The sequence below is a fragment of the Python bivittatus genome, unplaced genomic scaffold (genome assembly GCF_059951505.1).
Source record: "Python bivittatus isolate LINGU-HERP-01145 unplaced genomic scaffold, Pbiv_v1 ctg000070_np1212, whole genome shotgun sequence".
In the NCBI taxonomy this organism is placed as follows: domain Eukaryota; kingdom Metazoa; phylum Chordata; class Lepidosauria; order Squamata; family Pythonidae; genus Python; species Python bivittatus.
In genome coordinates this window covers 14,201,138-14,225,384 of record NW_028277034.1, presented here as the reverse complement: position 1 = coordinate 14,225,384, position 24,247 = coordinate 14,201,138, and the positions used below count along the sequence as shown (strand labels likewise).

The following is a 24,247-nucleotide window of genomic DNA, read 5'->3' as shown; positions in this document are numbered from 1 at the left end:
AGTGACACTCTAGCAAAGTTTAAAAGAACAGAGGTTTACCATTACAGCACTAGAGTGCTAAGTAACAAATACTTCAAGCTGGCAAATACATTATTAAAATAATCACCACCTTTTCCTGGAAATAAAATCCTTATGGCAGTTAAACAAATGCTCACTGAAGTATTTACAAAACATTTGCTTTCAGCTGTCACAAAGTTGAGCAGACTTTGGCTCAGTTAAATAGCAATGTGAAACCCAACCTCACTATGGGAAAACTCCTCCTTAAAGCTGATGAATCTCAAATATTGTTAAAATTTATTCACAGGATATATAGGTAAATTAAGAAATACTATTTTAACTTGCATGAATAAATATTCTCACTTCCAGTAAAGAAATGTTTACTCTGCCCATACATTTTAATTCAAAACTTTTGTCATGGTGGGCTTTGACATCAGCCCTTTCAAGACACAATGTCCTGCTAGGCTGAAACTGCAAGGACAGAAGTGAGGGCAGAGACTTTTGGGTTTCTCCATTATCTCTCTCTGGTGTTTCTTGGCAAATCATGTTGACCATCTCAACAGCTGCCCTATGTCCATATGTCAGGGACACAGAGTATCACTAGGAAGATCTGATCTTTCAAATTCATCCTGCCCAGCTCCATTTTCTTTCTCTTTCCAACATTAAAGTTTCCCATGTCTGAAAAAAACAGGCCTGTGGACTGTCTCAGTGCAGATTTCTAAGGTCAGAGCTTTCTCCTCAAGGTCACAGATTTCTTTCTAAGTTTGGAGGGAACTCTGTTTTGTCCAGGGGCACCTATGCCAGAAGGGTTTTATTTGCAAAACTACAAATAGCTAGTGTATCATGTTAAAAATGAACTCACATATATGTACTCAGGATCACATACAGAATGTTAATTCCTGGTCCTGACCACTGGAAGCCCAAGCTATGATGAGATTTTAACATAGGCTGCCAGTATTTATGTAAATAAAAGTATTACAGTTTGATAAAATGTGGATTTAACTACATCTGGATTTCTTGGCACAGTACAGCCAGTTAAATACTTAAGATCCAATACTCTCTAAATTAAGTTTAAAAATGCTTAATTTTAGTTGAACTTTTCCCACAGATCGTATTACAGCATTGTAAGTTCTGGAAAATTTGGCCTAATTCAAGATAAAATTAAAAGCACCTATTACTGCAATAGGAAAGTTGTAAGCCATGAAATATGAGCAACGAATACTAATATCCCAAGTGGCTATGTACTTAGATAGTAAAAGTGTTAAATGGGACCAAGGAGATTCATATTCAAATCCTCACTGAACTATGGAGCTCACTGGATGACTTTTGATCCATCCTACTTCACAAGGTTATTGTTCTGAAATAAAATACAGGTCACTTCCCATGTACTGTCAAGCTCCAACAAGAGGGGCAAGATAAACACATCATAATAAATACATAATACAAAATGATATAATGCCATTAAATTAGAACTTTATCAAATGTGTGCCACTTCTAACTACAGCAGAGTAAGATAACTGAAACATACATTAGGTTGGAAAATTCCAAATTACATTGAATGCAAACAGAAAATTTGATGCAGGAAGAAATAAATATGCATATGGTTAAGCCTAGCTTAATGAACAATTATTCCTTAAATTATACTGACCTCAAGAGGTAAAAAAGAGATCTGTTCATGTACTCAAATTCTTATTAGCAGTGAACATTTTATGATTCCAGATATAATTGCATGCATGTCTTCTGTACACGCACAACTTTTCAGATATAAAAGCAGATTTGTTTCCAATTTACTCCTGTTGAGCAGACTCATTCTATTCCTATCCACCACTTTTTTTTACATCACTAAACTGATAGAAGCATATCTGATACAGCCCATTAGTCAATTTAAAATTGGGTGCTTAGCCAGTAAACCCAGTAAGATAGCAAACAGCTGGATGTAAACAAAAATCAGTAACTTAACTATCCATATATCTGGCACACATATGATAAAATACTGAATATTTTCTGTTATCCAAAATACTGGAGTAGGCAAGAAAGTTTTATTTGCAATAAAAGTGTGTAGGTGCAAAATAATAGCATGCATAAGGTAGAATACAGTTCCCAAGCCAGAAAACGCCTTTCTTTTCATCCCCCACCCCCCGCCAAAATCACATCTTATGCTATAACGGCACAAACGAGTAGTCTTTCTTTTATAAAAAGTCATTCTGAGACAAATTGTAAAACATTTACAAAGATAAATATTTATGCTTCAGTTAGAGGAGGTCATGAAATATTTTTAATGAATAATTTATTACTCTTTCCAATTTTTGGAATGAAACAGCATATTAAAATTATTAAGAGGCCTTAATTATGAAGTTCTTTTTTAAACATTTTTATTAATTTTGATTACAATAGTAAAAACCAATACGAACTAAACTTAAAGAGAAGAAAAGAACAGAAAAAAGAAAATATAATAAAGAAAAATATATACAGAAGTGACTTCCAGCCTTGATCACAGCAAGTATAAACAAATTTAGTTAACTCTTCAACCCCTATACAGTTACACACAGATATCTCTTCCTTCCATACCTCATCCCTTATCTGTGCAAATCCATAATACATCAACTTTCCACCAACAATATTGGTGTCAGCAAAAAGTCCACAAAGAGTTGCCAGAACTTTGCAAAAAAAAAAAAAAAAAGTCTTATTTTAATATTGATCATAAAACTTTATATTCCTTTCTTTTACTTCTAATATTTAGATATATACTTTTAATATTTAGTTCATTCAAATATTGTTGTAGGATTTGATTTCTCTTCAATTCTTCTTTATCCCATCACACAGATTTCTTCAAGGCCTCCTTTGTAAATCCAATAAGAAAACATTTTCCAGGTCATTCTCTTGGTTTATCATTTGTATTTTTCTTTTAATTTTTAAAACTTCACCTAGTTTCCTTTGTATATGTAGTAAAGCATCCTTTTCCAAATCATTCTCTTGGCCTGTCGTCTGTGGTTTCACTTTTGGTACTTTCTCTGTCTTGTCAGATAAAATTTGTTCCACATCTGTTAATTTCTGGCTCCATTCTGCAAAGATCTCCTTTAATGTTCCCAATGTTATAACATTTTGTATCATTTTGTAAGTCCAGTATAAACTGTCATCAAGAACAGGCTTGTATTTTTTTTTTCCTTCTGCTTAGAATCTTTAGTGTTCAGTTTCTAAAATCATAAAGTAACTTCTTTTTGTTATGGCTTACAATAGCCAGGATAGCCAAAATACGTCTGTTTCCCATAAGAAGCTATTTATTTTTTATAGTTAATTACAAAATCTTACAGTAAAAGTCAATATTCCAAATTTATCTGGACCCTTAATCTGTTTATAACTTTCTTAGATCAAAATCTTATTTAGCTTTTTGCCATTTATTTCAAATTCTTTCTTAAGTTTATAATTTTTCTTTTGTTCAGAGCTGAAGATAAAACTCAACTGATGTCAGGCCTAGCCCAAGGAACTCCAAGAGACCATGCAAATCTAGTCCAGCTATGTTTATTAGCTACAACCTCTAGCAAGAATCTTCCCAGACTAAAACCCCAGTTCCCAAAGTCTTCCAGCCACAACAGTGTGAATTCCTCAGGGAGGTGTCAGTCTCATCCTTTTGTTCCTCCCACGCGGTTCCGGTGAGCTAAGAAAATACTTATCTCCCTGAGCTTGGCCTTCATAATTCCATTCCATCACATCTGATGACTTTTCAAATTTGTCATTCTGAAGGTCTCTAATAGCTTTAAGATGGTTAATAGACAATTTCCAAAAGTGATTAAAAAGTGAGGTTTGCGAACTTAGTGTCCTTTCAAAGACTCCACCATAGTTGCGAGGAAGATGGCTAACCCCTTTGTCTCCTGGTGCTCAAACCCATGGAAGGCCACTGTCCTGTGGTCTCCTTGCAAGAAGCAATTGTCTGGAGTACATGTGGGTAATCTCCCATCCTCTCATCTAGATAGGTTCCAAGGAACCGGTATATTCACTGGTTCCTTGGTCTTTGCCGTGGTTGTCAGCTCCACTTTTGCAGAGCCATCTTCAGTTCACCATACCTCCCCCAGAAGTCCACCTTAATTACAAAGTTAAAATCCTTATAAACTTTATTGGGAACTACTTAATAGAAGATCCGCATTACATTTGTGCAGTATGCATTATTTCCTGCACAGTGGTATTATTGACTTGTCAACATTCCTAAGTTTCATCAATTCATTTTGCCCCTCTAAGTGGAAGAATTATACATAAACTATGAAAAAAAATCCCTACTTTAAAATGAATGATAAATAAGCCCATTTTCAGAGGAGATGTTAGCTCCTCTTAATAGTTAACAGGATAGAGCTTTGTGGCATCATATAAGTAAAGTGATGTATGGTAGCAGTTTTTTCTAAATTACAGCCTACTTTATTTGATGACAAGCTCAGGTTCATGAAAACATATACCACAATAAGTGAATTAGTTTTTAAGATACCAATGATTAAAAAAAAAATTGAGACAGAACAGGTATGGGGGAAGGGGCCAGAGCATCTATTTCCTATTGGTTTATACTAAGTAGGGAAGGAGGAAGGAGTAGTGTTCTCACCTTTTTATTTCTTTGCATTTTATTTTCTGTCAAACTGGGAAGGGATTAATTATACCAGCTTCCAGGCTGAGATAATATACTATGCAGCCCCAGCACTATTTCAGAACATGCCAAGATAACAGGGGAGCCTAGAATCCTGCAGATCTTCAACTGACTCTGACAGTTGCCCTCCGCACAGACAGAAGCATCTCTCGGCCATCTGAGCAAAAGGTTCCACTGCACTTAGAGATTACTTTCAGAGTATCCAATGTTCCATTAGTCAACCTTGCAGGAAAAATATAGTACTCCATTAATAGTTTTTTAGAATATATTTATTTTAATCCTCTCTGTCTTATATTTTCAACCAAAAATGGAACTTTGTAATCTTTTCTTTCTTTTAATCTGAATTAAAACATAGTAAGAGGGGTATTATTCAGATCTCTTTGGGGATTTTTAGGGTTGCTGAATAACTTTTCATGCAGAATTCATGATGTTTAAATCAGAAGCTGCAAACCTCCATCTACAACCAGAACGAGGCCTGTTACATAAGGAGTCTCTAAAAGGAATGCAATACTTTGGGCAACTTCCTGAGGCTGCCCAAATCTTCCAAGAGGAATTGTTTTTTTCAACTCTTCTTCTTTCAGATGTGCTGTCATATTTGTATGAATGAAGCCTAAAAGAAGAGAGAGAAGTTTATGAAATAAGAATACATTTTAACACAATTTATAGTCTCCTGATATTCAGTGTCATATGACATCAAAATGTATATATCACAGCCGGACAACTAGGAATCAATTCAAGAAAAAAAAGTTTGCATCCAAAGTTTTTTGAAGTCGATGTTTTCAATCCAGAAAAATTAACTGTTGAACTGGGTAACAGATTTACATAGCCAGTTTCTTATCATTTGACAATAATGCTGGCATCACATAATGTACTAAGTATATAACGTAACCTGTTTGGTATGTATTTATTTACTGTATTCATAAGCTGCCCCAATCAACTAGGATTCTGGTTTTAACACTATGAATTAGGTAGCATTTTGTGTAAACCAATTGTGACTTATTCAATATACCATCACTAAAAACCACAGCATACAATAATGAATAATTAGTGTCATGCAATAAGCTATGTGATAAAGCATGGTTTCCAAATCACAAAAACAACCAAGCCACAATCTCAATATGTTATTTGTTATCTGAACCAGGCCTATGTCTCAGTAGTGATTTTAATGGGATATAGTTCCATAAATGCATCCAATTTAAAGTAAAAGAAAGAAATTCAATCAGACTAGACTAAGCATATTCTTATTACTCCAAGCCCACAACCCTATAATTTAAATGTTTCTCTTTTCAGTCATCCAAACATCTCTGTGTGTTACAACAGAGGAAATGTTTCAGCCTACTTATCAATGCCCAGAGAAGAGGAAAATGTGTTACCCTCCCAAGTATAAATAAATAGGACAAGTTTGCATAACATCTGTATGTGCTAATCCAGATGCCTACTTAGAAATCATTACTATCATTTTAAAAAATATAGAACATTTATTTCAATATACAGTACTTGGGAAGCCTGACCATGTAAACTATTTGTTTGCCATTCTGGTTTTAAGATGCCAACTACTGACAATGAACTCTAAGCCTTGCTCTCCTTCTGATTCTTCAGCCCATGCAGAAAGTTATTTAATCCATAGTGCACTGCAGAATTAAATAAAATCTCCTTTATATAAAGGTTTGGTCAGTACAGGTAAGTTATCAATGTTTGACAACACATTAAGGTTTGAAGTGAAGAAGGCACTCATAAATAGACCTAAGGGAAGTTTCCATATTTAGAATCCATACTTCCAACTTTACTATATACTGCAAACATACTCTTAAAACTAATTGAAATATTTCAGATTATACACACACACACACACACACACACACACACACATCACTATAAAATAAATAGAAAGCAATTCACGTTCATAGTCTTAACATTTAATCTTTTGCATGCCTACTCAGAAGTCAGTCTAACAGTTCTTCAAGGGCCTGCTCCAAAGAAAGCATACGGAGAACTGTAATTTTTGTAAGGTATAATGAAGAGACGTGAAAATTTAATAAAATCAGCAGAGACTATGGTTGAAAAATATATTTTTCTCTTGGGTTATAAAGCTGGAGGTTATACTCTCATATCCAACCACTTGACTTAGTGTTATTCACTATTATTCACTGTTAGGGTCTTTGTGAGATGCCAAAAGGTACTAATTAATATTCAAATCCAAATCTTACTATGATCAGTAAAGAAAAGATCCAACAGAATTTCATAGTTCACGCAAGAACATTAATTATTCTGTGGAAGTAGATATATAAAATGATTACAGTATTCAGCTAAAGCAATAATGATTCATCTGTTCAGTCTTTGCACCGTTCTGCTTCAGAAAAAGGAAATAGTTACTGTTACAGAAGACATGGTTTGAAAATGGTTATCACCATGAAAATAGTTCATAATGAGAAAGGAATCTCTATATGTAACAATATGTGCTGCTCAAGCACAATACCACAGTATCTTCACTTTTTTTTTTTAGAGAAGTATATATGCATATATATTATATACAGATATACCTCGAGGTATCCTGTAATTATTCCTGCTGTCTAACACCATTTGGCAGGATCTCAAAAGCTTGTGTGGCCACTTCAAATGCCTCCCACATGGGTGTGCAAGTACAGTCAACAGTCAGGACTGTCACTGAAGTTGGAAACTTTTTTCCATTATCTGGAAAAAAATGTATTAAAAAAAACACTACAATTAGCTATAGCAACCATTTTAATTTTCTTTACATACTGAATATGAAGCTGATACAATTATACAATGGAAATTTTGGAGAAATCCCCACTGCATGTTTTACACTTACATAGCTGTGTGCCCATGTTTTGTGACTTTCATGTTCCTACAATACTGAATCTTATGTGACATTTAAGGAATAAGCAACTGAACCAAAAACTCACCTGGAGCAACCATGTTGACTCGAATGTTCTTTCGCGCTACTTCTTTAGCAAAAGAGCGTGAAAATCCAACTAAGCCTGCTTTGCTGGCACTATATACACTCTGACCAGCATTGCCTTTTAATCCAACAATACTTCCTAAAATAAATATAAAAGTAATAAAGCCCAAGTTTAAAATTTGAAATCATGCACATTCAGTTTACAATAACAGTACTGAATGTTGATAACTTTCAATTTAAAAAATAGCCCATTTTATTCATTTAATGTGTTTGAAGGCCTTACAATGAAGAATCAAACTTGCATTTGGACAAAATAATTTAGAAATCCCCAATGTATACTCAAAGATTTAAATCAATATACCAACAATAATTAAGGTCAATTAATAGGATATAAGTGTAATTATCTTCTTCATATTTTTTTGTTTTTATACATACTTGAAATAAAACAAAATCAATAAATAAAAACAGTTCTTACCCTGCTACATTTTCTGTTTTAAATCTGAGTGAAAAATGTGTTTAGCCACAGCCATTTGTAAAAAGCAACAACAATATAAGAAATATCTTCAGAGCTGAAGTGGAAGCTTATGAAGCTGTTACAACAGGTATTGTGTTCGGAATTCTTTGATTCCAAAGGAATCAAAGGAGAAATGCTATTCTGTTTTGAAACACTGAAAGGAAAAAGAAAAGCCTCCCTTCTCTGGTGGAAAACTCACCCAAGAAATGTCAAAACTAGAGAACTGAGTAATTACTTATTTTCAAAGCTAACCGACTGCAGTGAGTCATTGGTCTCTTACACCCAGAAGAGTCATGAGCACCAGCTACAAGGTTACAAAGTTCTTATATAGGATAAAAAAATGGATTGGGCATGCATATATATTGAACAGGCACAAATGTAGAAGCAATTGTTTTACAACTGGCAAGGAAGGGAAATAAGGACAGAAACTTGATGTAACATCCTAAAGGAGAATTCAGCAACCCCCTCTGAAATGCAGGATCATCTGCTCTGATGTACGAGAATCATCTCTTAGTTGTTATTCTAACAGTCTGACCCAGCATACTACAACAGAAGAAGAAATTGATAAGGATGTTGTTAATCAGCATCCTTGACAGTCTTATAATTTCTCAAAGCACATAATTTCTATAGGTATTTGGGGCCACATAGGGTATCAAGGACAATAAACATTCTAATACTTCTAAAGGGAAAGATACATAAATACACCAAAGTTGAAAGGAGACAATTATTCGTGACATACATCAGGTGCAACAGTTAAATTTGATTTATATTAAATGTGTTTTCCCATGACAAATGCAAACATTTCATTCCTTTCTTCCATCCATCAGTATTTGTGCCCTACTTTTCAGCTTTATTTAATTGTTAGCTTTACAACATAAAGCTAACAATTAAATATAACCTACACTATAATTTAAAGTAAATTTTGGAATTGGAGCTCTTTTACATAATTATGGTTATAAGCATCTTTGAAACATTTAGAATACATATGGATACCCATTACCTACGAACTGCAATTATGAGCCTAACTCCAGATACCATAGAAGCTTCCTTCCCTCATTTTCCAAAACTCTCAGAATGGAAGGAGTTTAAAAGGCTTATTAATGTAATTGTTTACTAGAGCTTATATGCCCCTCCAGCTAAGAAAAAGCCTTACTCTTATTAAGAGTAGTACAAAGTAGTACAATTATGTAGTACAAAAATTAATAATAAAAATACTCTTATATGAGGATCTCTCCACAAAGTGGGTACAATAATGTGAAATAAATGGTAACTGGAATAATGGTCTGGATCTGAAGAATTGTGAATGCCAAAAGTGTTCTTTTTTAAATATGTGCAGAGGCAGTGATCTGGAATTGCAGTGGAAAAAGTAATTTGGAGCATGTGTGACCAGGTATATTTCACCTGTTGGCACCTCTTAAAATAAAAATGCCTTTAAAGAGTTGCCAGCAGATACTAAGTGCATGCCTCCTACGCACTACAAATCACTTTTCCCTCTATTGATGTTTAGCTATAATAGGCATTATTAGCAAAAGGGTTCATGCAGAGCTGTAACTTCTGAAGTAATTTTCATGCTTCTTCTTGATCAAGCTCTTTCACAAGCAGAAATATTATTTTATCCTGCAATGTAAAGCACTTTCTGTAGACAAAAGACACTGCACAAAAAAGCATATTTTGGACTCAAAATATTAGGGTTAATTCTGGTAACAACTTTCAAATACGTTAACTTATGCAACGGAATTTTTAAGCACAGCTTATATTGTTTCCAGAAAAATCAGTACTAAAATAATATATCCAAGTTTGCTTAGGTAGACATACCTACGTTAACAATAGCACCACCCTGCTGTTGAATCATACTCTTTACAGCAGCTTTACAAGTCAACATGGTTCCCAAAAGATTGGTCTGAAGCTGGGATATCATATCATCAGACTTGGTTCGCAACAGTAGTCCATCCCTAGAATCAAGAAAGAAATTCAAGCAAATTCAGTTGTATTTAGAAAAACAATTGATTATAGTTGATCAATGCTGAAGTTATTCTAATAGTTTCATTATGAAGTTGTGTACCTAAACTCAATTTACTGTATTTATTAAAGACACGTGGTTGATTAAGAATTAGCCATCAAGCTTTGTATGTTTCCAGAACATTTTATCTATGTATCTTTGCTTAAACTGTCACCCTGTAACTGCCATATATTTGAACAGACCCTGAAATCTTACACAAGAAATTTAAATATCTTTTAAGATGAAATTGATATATTAAAAAACCCTAAAATTCTATTTAGCATTTGATCAGTTTATAAATTCAAGCAAATTAAAAGGTTATTTCAAGATAGTGAAATATTGTTGACTACCTTAAGGTTAAAGAAGGGATAAACTATCCTATATAAAATTATCTTCTATAATATTTTATGTATTCTTTATTCTTTGACACAAAATAAACTCCATTCTCTGTTTTTTATTTCTATAAGATATTTTCATATGTGTAATTCAGACTACAACTTAAATGTGAAACTAACCTGTTGATACCTGCAGCATTAACCAGATAGCGTATATGACCTAAATTATTCTCTATTTCTTTAAATGTATTTTGGATGGCTTCTTCTTTGGTGATATCACAACTCAGTGCAAGATGACCTGCTGTGGTGAAATCAAATCCATGATGAGACATCAATTACTCAAAATCAGATTTTGCAATTCTTAAAACTGAATTATTGTTAATTAAAAGAAGAACTACTAATATTTGGATAACTGAAAACAATAAACAATGTGGTTGCAAGTTTTATCTGAACAGTACTCACTACTGAAGAATATATTTTGTTAAAATGTACCCAGGCCTTCAGCTCCTGATCAAAAGGTGGGATATTAATCCAACAAACTCTTTCCCACGAAAAAAAAATAAAGCCAATATTCATTTATCAGATCTTAAGCAGACCCTTAAGTTATACCACATCATTACTATCAATAGTAAGAGATGGAAGTGAATAAGCTTCACTTAAACTGAGCATTTGTGATAAAAATTAAAAGTTCAAAAATGACTGTTTTGGCATAAATACATAGTGCTCTTTATATTTCTAAATATGCCATTTTCATTTGTTTTATTATTTATAATAATATGTTAAGTCATACATCAAAAGCAAAGTGGAATAAAGAATGGTGGATGCCATTTACTTATTTCAGGTTCAACTTATTTCATGGCAAATTGGGATTCTTTGGGAAAAAGTGGAGAGGTACCAATACTTTCAGCCACATCTGTAGCTGCCCAATCCAACAGACTCTGGGAAGCTTACATATACAGTATATATTCCTACAACTGGCCATTAAACTTGGTCCCTTAATACTAAATGGCACAACCCCAGGAGACTTGGAGGAGAGTTCATTTTCTTAAAAGGGCAAGTAGCTAGCATACTAGATTAAATGCTAATTGTCCACAAACTGGCTACCAGCTATATAGAGTTTTATGTCGTCTCCCTCCCCCACAGTGGCCATCTCCCTTACAGGGGGCTCTTTTTTCCTTTTGAAAACTGATATCCTGAGGAGGCTCCTGAAAATGCAGCATGTAAGACATCTCCCTTTAAATGGTCATACAGGCTAGCAAACATTTGCGCTCAGTTCTTCAAAAGCCTATGAGAGATCCAGTTGGCCTTAGATATTTGACCAGATCAATGCAGAAACATACAAAGCCCATCTGTGTTAGTTCAGAATTATAATAAATGTTCTAAACCTTAGTCTGACAAGGAGTGTATTCATATCAAGGCCCTAGTAGTTACCACATAGTAATTAACTATGAATTTTGTTATTTGATGGGTTGTAATACAAACATCATTTGCTGAAAAGTACAAAAAAGTATCCTTGGTTAAAACACTGTTTGGCATCTAGATATGCAACAACAGACCCAAGCACTTTAGAACCCACTTCTAGTATTAGAGGATTTAACATATTTCTTACAATAAACTAACCCTATAATAATTATGTATAAATTGTGGATAGAAACACCAATTTAGACATTCAAGTATACAAGGTAGTATGGAAAAGGAAATTGGAATGTACAGTAAACAAATATCAATGGAAAACTGTTTTCGCGTTTATATTCCACATTTCTATAGATTTAAACTTAATTCAACAAAAATAGTTTGTGGGAGCTCTTTCATACAAGTATTTTATTGCCAGGAGAGATATTTAGATCTTCACACTCCATATTAGTTATATGTTTAATTTTGTTAGTTATTATAAACATTATGATAAACTAATAAACATTATAGTTACATGTTTAATAACATTTACAAAAAGAAACATAGTAAGTCGTAAGAGTTGAATCAGTGAACTTACAAGTGTCTTCAATTTAAAACAATTCAGCAAATTTATATTAGATAGTGGGTTATTTTAGTAGTTCCATATGTTTTCTAAGGTATGTGTGAAAAACAAATATCAACATTTACTTACCTCCCAAGCCATCTGCGGTAGCTTGAGCCATGTCCAGATTTCTTGCTATAACAGCCAGGCAATATCCTTTCTGTGCTAGTAGTTGTGCAACAGCCCGACCAATTCCACGAGAACCTCCAAAAATGGCACAAACCTTTGACATCTCAAAAAAATAACTGACAAATAATCACTAGTATTGATAGCCAATAGACATATATTGCACCAAGGACTCCACAGACATATATTGCTCCTAAGTATGAAATATAATTGTTCCACTTCAGCAACTATTTAGAATACAGATTATAAAATGTTCCAAAAATGAAATAAAAGGGACCATCACCAGCATGCATGTAGCTGACTTAATTTCTCTGATTACACAAAGAGAGATCCATTCAGATTTGGGAATGCTACATATTTAATTTCCAAAAGTACTGATGGTAGAGCACTGAGTCTTTGATATAACATGTAAGTAAAAGATTCCTGTTAATCCATAATTTGAAATTATGCCCAAGTCTTTTTATACTTGGTTCCTAATGCTGCCAAAAGCTGCCTTGAAAGGTCAGTCTTCAACTGCATTGTGAAAATAATACCATATCACTGGCATGTAAGAATACTGTTATTAATCTATCACCTAGCTAATTAAATATTACCCATTTTAATAATATTTACCAGTTGAAAGGGTTAAAATTGGAAGAGGCTATCAAAGACTATCCATTACATTCATGGCAGAGGTCAGATACAAGTCAGGGGTTCTTAATTTAGCTCAGCCTCTTAACTATTACATTCCTAATACTGTACTGTAATAGAAGCCAGTGGAAATACTCCATCTCTTATTCCAGTTTCTGAAGTATATGAATAAAGAAGGCCTGTGCAAATTCAGCTTGACTCATTAGTGCCCATCTCAGGATTTTCCACCATTCTACTCTCTGTGCATTGTCTTACATTGCTTTGGGAATGCTGGCCACTATTGTGTCATATTTCATGTCCCATTTGAAAATGCACAAATGATGCACCCTATTTTCAGGCAACAATGGAGTAATCTATTTGTATTACAGTTTTCTGTACTGTATACTATATGTGGGAAGTAACTTCTTCTACCACTTACATTAAGCAAGCCAAAACATCTTTATTAATACACACATATATATGTGCACATAAAATGTTAAATGACATAATTAGTAACACTAATAATGCAAAGAGAAATAGATATTCTGATTTCTCCCAGTATCATTTCTCCCAGTATCTCCCAGCAATATGTGGTTTACAACAATTGCAAAAGCAATGCTAGTTGTCTCTAGCCTTTCAACTCATACCTTTCAATCCTTGAAGTCTGAATCAATAGGTTACCTAAAACAGACTACACAGTCCTCCCAAGTGTAAACACTGGGCAACCACAACCCACATTCACCCTGAAATGGATGTGAATTACATCTGTTTGAAATTAAATTTGAAATGATAAATGCTGTAAGGGGCATGGATGACAAACCCCTTCCTCTAACGCAATGCTTGCCATCTTTATTGACCGTAAACAAATGGATAAATAATATTTAAATATTCAATTATGCTTGTTTTCTACTAGAAGCAACACTGATTTTAACTGTATTTACAGACCTGATCTAAGCAACATTTAGACAATAACTAAAACATTATTTCTGATCTTCAAACATCAGAAGCCAGAATAAAGAATCAACAATATCATAACCAGAACTGATTGAAAGAACAAATCAATTTCTATTACTGATTTGGAACAAGATCAAAAGAAGTTCCCTGATGGATCCAGCCAAAGATACAGCTAGCTAAGCTTCTTGTTTCCCACAAAGCCCAGCAAGATATATATTAAAAATTCAGAGACAGGACATGAATGCAATAATACTCTTTAAATAGTTTTGAAAATGCAATTATGCACTGTCCATTAGATGAACCCTATCCAAGAGCTTATTGATATTCTTTGGTTCCACTTATTACCAACTTCATTTTCCAAAGAAACACAAAAGTTTCCAATCTAAATGTACTGTATCTAGTTTTTTCTTACACAAATTGCTATAGTTCTATTTGCTGTCAAAACACATGCATTAATATACAGGAGTTCAAGAATTCCACCATCTGTTGGTCTAGGATGAATAGAAACCTATGGCTGATAAGTAAAAAATGGCTGGGTTTGTATGATACACTAATACATGATGAATTTAACCAGTGTCTACTTGCCAAATTGGGGGTGGGGAGCAGAATAATACATTGAACTCAGAGTGAAAAAAGTGGCAGACTTCAAGCATGCTAGGTTAAAATCTGAGTGCTTAGTTGCCACTCAGTGTGTCATGTGAACACAATTAGATGTGGTTGTTTTTTATCCAGAAAGATATTGATTAGATTGCTGGCCTTCCCTTTCTTTTGCATCTTCACACTTCTCTACCCACCACATCCAACCTGATGCTCTGATAGAATAGCAGCCCTCAACACTGCAGCATTCATAACTGCAATAACGTCAAAATGAAGAAGTGTGTCATAATGTCATCACGAAAAGGATGCCACCTTATATTTACATCATGACGCCTGACACATACGTTGCATCATTTGTGTCATGATGCGTGTCACTGGCCGCCCAGCCCTCCTCACAGACACCTGGTGCCCCAAAGGTGCCTGAGTGTGGGCATCTAAAGGGGGTACTGTGAAACTACCTCTTGGTTGTAGGAAAAGGGAATTACTAATAGGGGCTATCTCACCCAGCACACAATTTGTTCTGCATATTCCCTCTCTGCTTGGAGATTTATAGTTCACTAACTGCAAGAGAGATGTAACCAAAAATTTGGGGGGGGGGGGGATGGGGAAGAATTTCCCTTAGAATCAATGCAAGATCATTAAAACCTTCTGTGCCAGAAGGACTTTGTGATGAATAGAATCTTTATCTGAATTGATCAAGCATCATAATCAATTTGTATTTTACATTTTGTAAGAACCGTGATGGTAAAATAACCACTAAAATCATGGGCATTCACTGTAAGGTGGCAAATAACTACACGCATAATGATGTAATCATGCAATGGCCGTGACTTACATATTTTTGTCTAACGTACCAGTGCACGTACATAATCATAGCATTCGCATGATCCCATCATTGCATCATTATCCTAATTCTGGCATCATCAGTTTGCCAGTGAAGCCACTGACCCCAGTCACATATAACAGTGGTAATGTTCAGAGATTATGGGATTTGTAATTCAAAACATTACCCATATATTTCTTGGAAGTAAGAAATACACAGCACAGCAATGTTTTAAATAACTGATTTGCAGCTAAGACTATTTGTATCAAGGAATCTACTCTTCTCCTCGAGCTAAAAAGTTTGTTTGCCATTTATCGTATGAAATAGTTATTTTGTTACCTATTTAGCTAAATGCTACCACGTTCCTAAATCACAGAACAAGGGTCCTGAAATCCGTTAAAATTCAACTATGTTTAATCTACAACCACCTTCCCCGACCTGGCACTGTCCAGCTGTGTCGGAGAAGGAACACCGGCGCTGTGCTGGTTACAGCGCCGGAACCGCGTCCACCTCATTCACGGGTCGGAGGCGGCTGGGCTGGAGAGCGACTGCACGCTGGAGTTAAGACTAAACAGCGAAGTACAGTGAGCGGATCTTGCAGCGCCGCGCAACTGCATTCAATAAAAATACCGCCTTCTTTGCTGTCATCCACGGAATGAAATTCAAGCGAGCTTTTCGGGGGCAGATTCGCTTTTCGCCCACGTGGCGGCCAAGAGCGCTTTTACACCTGGTTAGTCTACAACGCACAAAGCAAACCCGCTGCCCCCGCGCAAGGGCACAGCGCCCCAGAACCGCGTTCCCCAAACGCAGCGTTCCCCTCAGCCGCAATGACAGGAAGCCGCCGCTTGGACCGCTGCAGGGGCGCCTTAGAGGCGAACCGGCAAACGAAGCCACAACCCTGGGCCACGCGTCCGAACGTGAACGGCACGTGACCACCGGCCACTGCCATCGTACCTACCGCGAACGCGCGGAGGGCGGAAGAACGAACTGAAGGAAGACGCCGGAGGGAGGCGAGTGGACGGACTTGGCGGAGCGGGGCAGTCACGTGACCGCCACGCGGCTAATGCTGGCTGGCTGGCTGGCCGGCCTTAACCAGCGAGCCCGTCCTTCATCTACCTCGCCTGGAAGCGTTCTTGGAGCCCCTCTTTGATAGCATCACTGAAGCAATGAGCATGAAACTGAGCAAACTCAGGGAAGGAGTGAAGGACAGGAAGGCCTGGCGCAATATGGTTCATGGGGTCACGAAGAGTCGGACACGACTTAACGACTAAACAACAACAACAACCTGCGTTTGGGTTCTTTCACCCAGAATGGGCGGTTCTTAGTCCACAAGGGGCGTGGTCATCATTTGAGGGACTTCCCTGGCCGCCAATTGTTCGGCACCATCTTCTTTTTAACTGCGTTTAGTGACTCCTGCAGCTTGGAATTTGCAGTTGTTTTCTTCACCTTGTATTGAACTGATGTGAGGTTTAATTTTTTTTTTAGGGTCTTTTGGGGGAATTAGCAAGAATTCTGCCTATTGACAGTGTTTAAGTGCTTCTCACATTAAGTTATTTGCGTTATTTATGATTACTGTGTTAATATACAGTATACTATTTTAATATAGTATTGTTTATTAGATTTATATCCCACCTTTCCTTCTGGAGCTCAAGACATCATACGTGGTGTTCCTCTTTCCTGTTTTTACACAACAACCCAAAGGCATCTACTGAGCGTTCACGTCCAAGGATGGACAAGGACTTGAATCTCCTTCATGCAGTCTAATGGCTTAACCACTTCGCTCCAGTTGTGTGTGTGTGCTGTAAGACCTTAAAAATCTTTAAAACTGATCTAAAATAATCCTGATCTCATCCACTTTTAGAGGATGGTTCTTGAGATGCCATGCAAGCCTGCTGCACTCCTCAAGCAGAGAGAAGTTCCATTTGGCAACATCTGTACATCAGTCCTTATTAACATGTATATATACGATAAATAAAAAATAAATATCAGTGCACCAATACATCAATTCATTAAAATCAAGGGAAAAGTTTCTCTTTAAAATTTGTATGTGGTTTTCTCGTTACTAGGGCAAATTGTAATATAATACCAGTTATCTGAAATCTGTATGCAGGCCAAGAAGCAACAGTTAGAACTGGTCATGGAACAACCGATTGGTTCAAAATAGGGAAAGGAGTACGACAAGGCTGCATATTGTCACCCTGCTTATTTAACCTATATGCAGAGTACATCATGAGAAATGCCAGGCTGGAAGAATCACAAGCCGGAATTAAGACTGCAGGGAGAAACATCAACAACCTCAGATACGCAGACCCTAATGACAGAAAGTAAAGAAGAACTTAAGAGCCTCTTGATGAGGGTAAAACAGGAGAGTGCAAAAGCTGGCTTGAAACTCAACATTAAAAAAAACTAAGATCATGGTATCTGGATCCATTAATTCCTGGCAAATAGAAGGGGTAGAAATGGAAGCAGTAACAGACTTCATTTATTTGGGTGCCAAGATCACCACAGACTGAGACTGCAGCCATGAAATTAAAAGACGCTCCTTGGGAGGAAAGCTATGGCAAAGCTAGACAGCATATTAAAAAGCAGAGACATTGCCTTGCCGACAAAGATCCACATAATCAAAGCTATGGTTTTTCCAGTAGTAATGTATGGCTGTGAGAGCTGGACCATAAAGAAGGCTGAGCGCCAAAGAACTGATGCATTTGAACTGTGGTGCTGGAGAAGACTCTTAGGAGTCCCCTGGACTGCTAGGAGGTCAAACCAGTCCATCTTAAAGGAAATCAACCCTGACTGCTCATTGGAAGGATTGATAATGAAGCTCAAGCTCAGATACTTTGGTCACCTAATGCGAAGAAAGGACTCTTTGGAAAAGGCCCTGGTGCTGGGAAAGATGGAAGGCAAAAGGAGAAGGGGACGGCAGAGGCTGAGATGGCTAGATAGCATCACTGAAGCAATGAACATGAAACTGAGCAAACTCAGAGGCAGTGAAGGACAGGAAGGCCTGGCGCTATATGGTTCATGGGGTCATGAAAAGTCAGACATGACTTAACAACTGAACAACAATATTATTAATTTTGTCACAATGTTTTGTTCTACCAAAAGTTCTGTTAAAAATACCTGAGAAAGTATTTTCTTTTGATTCAGACAGGATTTTTTTAACCATGGTTTATCAAGTCATAGTGGACCTGTTAGTTTACTTTTATATGCAAACACTTATCCATACAAGAGTGGGCTTAAAACAAACACATGGCTTAGTATTGGCTGTGACCTTAGCAAGATAGTGGTAATCACTAGTGGTCCTAAAAACTATTTTAAAAAACTTTGAAATATATACATTTCTAATAACTGATGATTGAATAGCAGCTAAATGATATGACTGTGCTCATATTGCATTAAAAAATAGCTGTTCAGGTTTCAGAAAGCTTGAACAGCCTGCTGACTTTTTCCAAGCATATTCATATTTGAAAAGTTTGTGTTACCTCTCTTATCGTTACAGTAATGTGAGGGCACAGAGCATACTAGTGAACTTTCTTCCTACTCCAGTGTTCTTAGCAAATTACTTCACTTGTAAACCAAGATACCAGTCATTCATTATTGACATGTTCTGGGTTGACCCACTCACTGTTTATTCAGATTAAGATATATCCACTATCACTCTAAAATAGAATCTAATCTTACATAGGGTTGATAGAAATTGGAGTGGTTAAAGAATTGTCACTATCTTTCAGAATAGTATGTCTGAATACAGCCAAAATGTATTCTGTTAAATTTATGTGGTGCTGTGATTTAATAAGCTATAGTAATTCTGCCAACTTCAATAGGGGTCTTTGTCATCAATTTGTTAAACAATTTGGCTGTAAGAAGAAATTTTCATCAAAGAAAAGAAACAGAACCAAGATAACTTCAGGGCATGGATTCAGTTGTGCTGGAAAGGGAGATGGTTAATTTATTAATGCTGTGGGCAATAATAATAGACCCCAGGATTTCCTATACAGCAGGCAAAAACTAACAAAATTACTTAATTATAGTTTAATTATCCTCCATCACACTGTGAAAACCTTGCATACAAAACTAAAGAACAAGTTAGAGCATCTGTAAAACAATATTGGTTCCTGTTCAAATGGAACTACTACAGAATCAAAGGAACATTTCATCTGATTTTAAGAATTCCTTATTAAAAATAAGGCAGTAAGGAAAATATTTTAAATTGCATTCATAATGTAACAATAATACAGGGCCAATTTATATAATAAAATGCATTTTTCAGGAATGTTCAGACATGTTTTACCACAGAACAGCAGCAGCTGTTGCAATTGATACATTCCTATACAGTTAGTCTATATTATTGTGTTTGAAATGCTTACTTTGAGTGCAGTCCAGAGGAATTTTGTGCATTTTATCAATTGATCCTAAGTATATTTACTCTGAAATAAATGCCACTCGAGTTAATGGGATTCCAGTTTAATAGTAAGTTCTATACAACCTTGAGAACTAAGTCTGTGAATCTACACAAGCTTGTATTACATTCAAATAAGCATAGGCTCACACTATAGCTGTGGTTTCTAGCTCCTTTTTGTAAAGAACAACAAAATTAAGCTATGTGCCTTCAGCAGGATCCAATGTGCTATTTTATGCCACATGTGCATAATATAACTGCATAATACCTGCATACTATGCCTATCATATTAGTAGATCCTGGATGGGATTGCCAAAAATGGTGAAACTGAAGTTAATATATGGATTTAAATTTCTGATATTGATTGGCAGTTACATTTAATCCTGTTATCCTTTTAAGTGCTTGACGTTTTATTTCCTTATTTTAGCTTCTGTTAGAACTGTTGTATATAGCTTTTATCTATCCTCTAAGTCACTTACATAGCATTCTGGACCTAATTTGAAATCCTTTAAGAGCTGTCAAAAAGTCAACCAGTAAATGGCAAAGCCTTGTAGTACAATCAAAAAAGTAGTTAAATTAGAATCCAGAAACTGCTGAATGTTTGTGCAAAATTCAGAGTACAAGCAAACAATGATATGGAAATGAAATGCTGAATATTTGGATAGATTATGGCTGCTTTTATAAATAATCATTTTTCAAAACAGTAATAAATATTTTGTAGAGGCATTGCATTTTTAATGTTTCTTTTAAAAATATGTTTATTTCTCATTTTGGAAACAGGTTTATATTGGATGGCCAAATCAAAAGTTTTAAACGAACTCCACTAAAGATGTTGGCACATTTAGAATACCACTTTAAAATTCAGCATCATTAGCCACAGCTGATTTTGTAGAAAAGCAAAGGCAGCGATCATACATCATTTTGTCCTGCTACGCTGGTATATAGGGAGCACAGAATTAAAGCAAGCTTAGCCTTCAATTTCAATGGTTTAATAATATGGTGAAACTTTATGTGAACAGTGCTGCCATTGCAGGATATCGGAGTTCAGTTTGTGCTTCATTCTTAATCCAGCAGAGACTAGGAACCTCAAGGGGGCAGTTCAGTCAGTCCACGTGAGCATCGTGCCTTGTGCTATTGATGGTGCCCTTGCAAGAGCAATGTTTATAACAGCAGAGGGAGCCGTGGGTAGCCGCATATCTTGCTGGGCGACAATTCATACTGAGGTATAGAACAATTACAAAATGTTCAAGACTTCCAACACTGTTTATTCATCAGCTCCCCATGTAGTCTTTATTTTCCATGCATTAGAGAGACTTTTTTTTTAACCTAACCATCTATGAATAAAAAAAATACATAACAGTGCCAAGTTCACAATGAGAAGCAATTGAGGACTGCTGCTGCCAAATTTTGGAGTTGGTATGGCTAGGGAAGGGGTCCTGTACTGTTTGTTCCTTTACATAATTGTTCATTTTTCTTGTGCCTGTGTATGATTTTGAAATACTTCCCTCCAACCAGAGAATAATCAGTATATCCCCATCCACTTTATATTTTGTATCTATCAACTGTCTAGCTTATATTAGCTTTATCTAGAACTTTGGAGACAGGAAAGTACCACTGAAAGCACATTTTCCTCACTATTGTATAATCAAGCCTGACAGTCTTCCCACCCCACATGAAAGAAGACAGAAATCTTTTCATGTGATTTTCTCTGTTTTACCCAATATATTTCTTTGCTCAAGTTTCAAAATACAGCCCCAAACACTAAGTAACAGCATCTGCGTGCTTGGGGCGTAGCAGGGTTCTGAATACCTTGGCAGTCTCAAAAGTCTGTTCCTTACACTGACTGTGTTTGGAGATGAGAGCCAGCAACGGACCCCAGCTGGTGCTTATCTGGACTCTGCTTTTATTAGTGAAGGATGTAAGAGTGCTACTTGTATGGTGTAGTATGAATGCCAAGAAATTAAAAATATAGGAAATTGAGTGCATTGTTCTTCTTCCTTTACATCAGTGTTTCTCAACCTTAGCAACTTTAAGATATGTGGACTTCAACTCCCAGAATTCCCTAGCCAGCCATGCTGGCTGGGGAATTCTGGGAGTTGAAGTCCACATATCTTAAAGTTGCTAAGGTTGAGAAACACTACTTTACATTAATGCTGGCACATTTGTAAAATGCTTCAAGCCATATATTTCAGTCTTTAAGGCTGCCAATTTCGCTAACCTGCCTGCTTGCTTGCTTTTTTGCATAACCATTCAAATTGACCATAATTTAATCTTCAGTTATAATTGTCACTTTCTTTGCTTGCTCCACATTTTTAAATGTAACTTGACAACTACAATTGTTGTTATTATTACTTGCCATCAAGTCGATGTTGATTCATGGTGACCTGGTGAATATTACCCTGAGCTTGTGTTCTGTCTAGTCAAGTGACTCATTGTTGTAAGAGTGGTATCCATGGTTGTTGCTATTATATCCATTGTATTGCCTATCTTCCTCTTTTGTATTTTCCTTCAACCTTGCCAAACAACCATAATTTAAAAGCATGTATTTTCTTCCTGTCTTATTCTTCACTGTCCAGTTTTCAAATCCATATGACGTCATTGACAATACCATGGTCTGAACAAGTCAGATCTTTGTACGCAAGGAAACATCACTGCACTTAAAGATCTTGTCTAGGTCCTTCATAACCATTTTTCCAAGGATGATTGATCATCTGACTTCTTGGCTGCTTGTAGTTTCATTATGGATTATTGATCCAAGCAAGTTGAGCTTGTCAACTATTTTTATTTCTTCTCCATCAAGGGTGAAATTGCTGATGTTACCAGTATTAGAATCTATGTCTTATTCACATTAAGGTGAAAAATTAAGAAAAATCTATTAAAGAAAAAATAAGAAAAATTAAGAAGTTCTTAATGTGCTTTGTTGTATGTGAACTGCAGAATAAGAATAATCTGTTATGTCAATAACAAAGATTCAAAGGCTGTCACAATAATATTCAGAGGATCACTAGAAGTTATTATGACTTCAAAAAAGTAAAAAAGCAGATACTATCAGGTTCATAGCTTTTTTGTATCCTTAATCTGAATATATTGGGAAGGTCTCCAGATTAAGATATTGTATCTAATAGGGCTCTGCAGCATTGCAGATTTGAAAACAAACAGTTGCTTCAGAGCATGTGGGGCAACTGTGTAGGATTTATCTATGATTTCTTAAAGTAACTGCATATTTTCTGGGGATCACATGGTTGTCCTGTGCAGTTGTGGTGCAATTCTGGGGGAAAAAATTCAGCTACATTAAGGAGCTGCAGACACATTATATTCATATACATGCATGTTCCAAAACAAGTTTTGGTTCAAAATCTGAAGTACTGCATAACCCTAGTATCTAATTGCATGATCTCTGATGCAATTTTCTGTAATTAGAAAATCTTCCTTTTCTCCAGCAAAATAATTGTAAATGTACTCCTGCTGCTGGTATACAATCGTGGTAATAAGGAAATCCAAAAGTGCTTCCCCTTTCCTCCATAAACTTCTTTTAGAAAAGGATGTGCAGTTCCAACTCATTTGAAAAACCCTGTTCTGGTTTAGGAATGGAAAAGCACCATAATAACAGAATGTTCTCATTTTAATTTTGTTGTAGGAAATAGAAGAAATGCAATCTTTTCTACAGTGAATGGAATAGCAAATTATGAATTCAGCTCTGTTTCTTTCTTCTGAAGGAGAAACAACAGTAGATTCCTTGGGCTTCTCTGAGCTTGGTTGTTTTCTTGCAGATGTTTCATTACCCAGCTAGGTAATGAAGATGTTACCTAGCTGGGTAATGAAGCATCTGCAAGAAAACAACCAAGCTCAGAGAACCCCAAGGACTGTATAATTCAACCCTGAGCTACACATATTCTCTTCTATTGGAGAAACTACATCTGGATCAGGTGCAGGTTATAACCTACAAAGGCTTATACAGTATAGCACCAGGTTACATCAGGCACCATTGTGCCAGAATGTCTATCCAGTAAGAACATCTCAAGAAGCCCTGTTCAGAGTCCCCCCTCTATTTGAGATTAGGAGGACAGTTAAGAAGTCTTCCCCACATGGAAGCCATTTTGGAACTCTCTACCCCAGAGGTTCATAAAGCTGCTTCCTTCGTGGCATTTTCCAGATCTCTGAAGACATTCTGTTCCACCAAGATTTCAATGCTAATTGATTGTTAGTGAGATCCATCTGATGGCAGTGATCATTTGTTGTTGTAATTTTTTACTGTGTTGTGATCTTTTGATTGGTGTGGGCTATATAGACTGTAAATAAATACTAACCAAACAAATTGTCAAAAAGAGGTGTA

The 24,247-nt window shown here is 36.0% G+C and overlaps 1 protein-coding gene across 4 annotated transcripts; it reads right to left on the bottom strand.

The window, feature by feature from the left end:
- Positions 1-2,177: 2,177 nt before the first annotated feature.
- Positions 2,178-16,786, bottom strand: CBR4 (carbonyl reductase 4). 4 transcript variants are annotated; one of them, XM_025167698.2, is made up of 6 exons: positions 16,474-16,786; positions 12,497-12,638; positions 10,573-10,690; positions 9,874-10,010; positions 7,549-7,683; positions 2,178-5,234 (listed from the first exon to the last, which is right to left on the bottom strand). In XM_025167698.2, exons 2-6 carry the CDS (start codon positions 12,636-12,638, stop codon positions 5,056-5,058), a joined length of 711 nt encoding a protein of 236 aa, XP_025023466.1. In that variant the 5' UTR covers positions 16,474-16,786; the 3' UTR covers positions 2,178-5,055. The 4 variants fall into 4 exon arrangements, with proteins under 4 accessions (XP_025023466.1, XP_087988640.1, XP_087988630.1 ...); XM_088132514.1 differs by having other exon boundaries at positions 12,497-12,610; positions 16,474-16,773; XM_088132504.1 differs by having other exon boundaries at positions 2,197-5,234; positions 10,573-10,693; positions 12,497-12,651; positions 16,474-16,767.
- Between the last annotated feature and the right edge of the window lie 7,461 nt (positions 16,787-24,247).

Excerpts from the sequence above, each read along its gene's own strand:
- CBR4 (XM_088132504.1), bottom strand. The coding sequence starts at position 12,638 with ATGTCAAAGGTTTGTGCCATTTTTGGAGGTTCTCGTGGAATTGGTCGG. Across the intron at positions 7,684-9,873 it reads TGGTGCTATTGTTAACGTAG|GAAGTATTGTTGGATTAAAA; the intron begins GTATGTCTACCT and ends TATTTATTTTAG. Across the intron at positions 5,235-7,548 it reads AGTCAACATGGTTGCTCCAG|GCTTCATTCATACAAATATG; the intron begins GTGAGTTTTTGG and ends CTCTTCTTTTAG.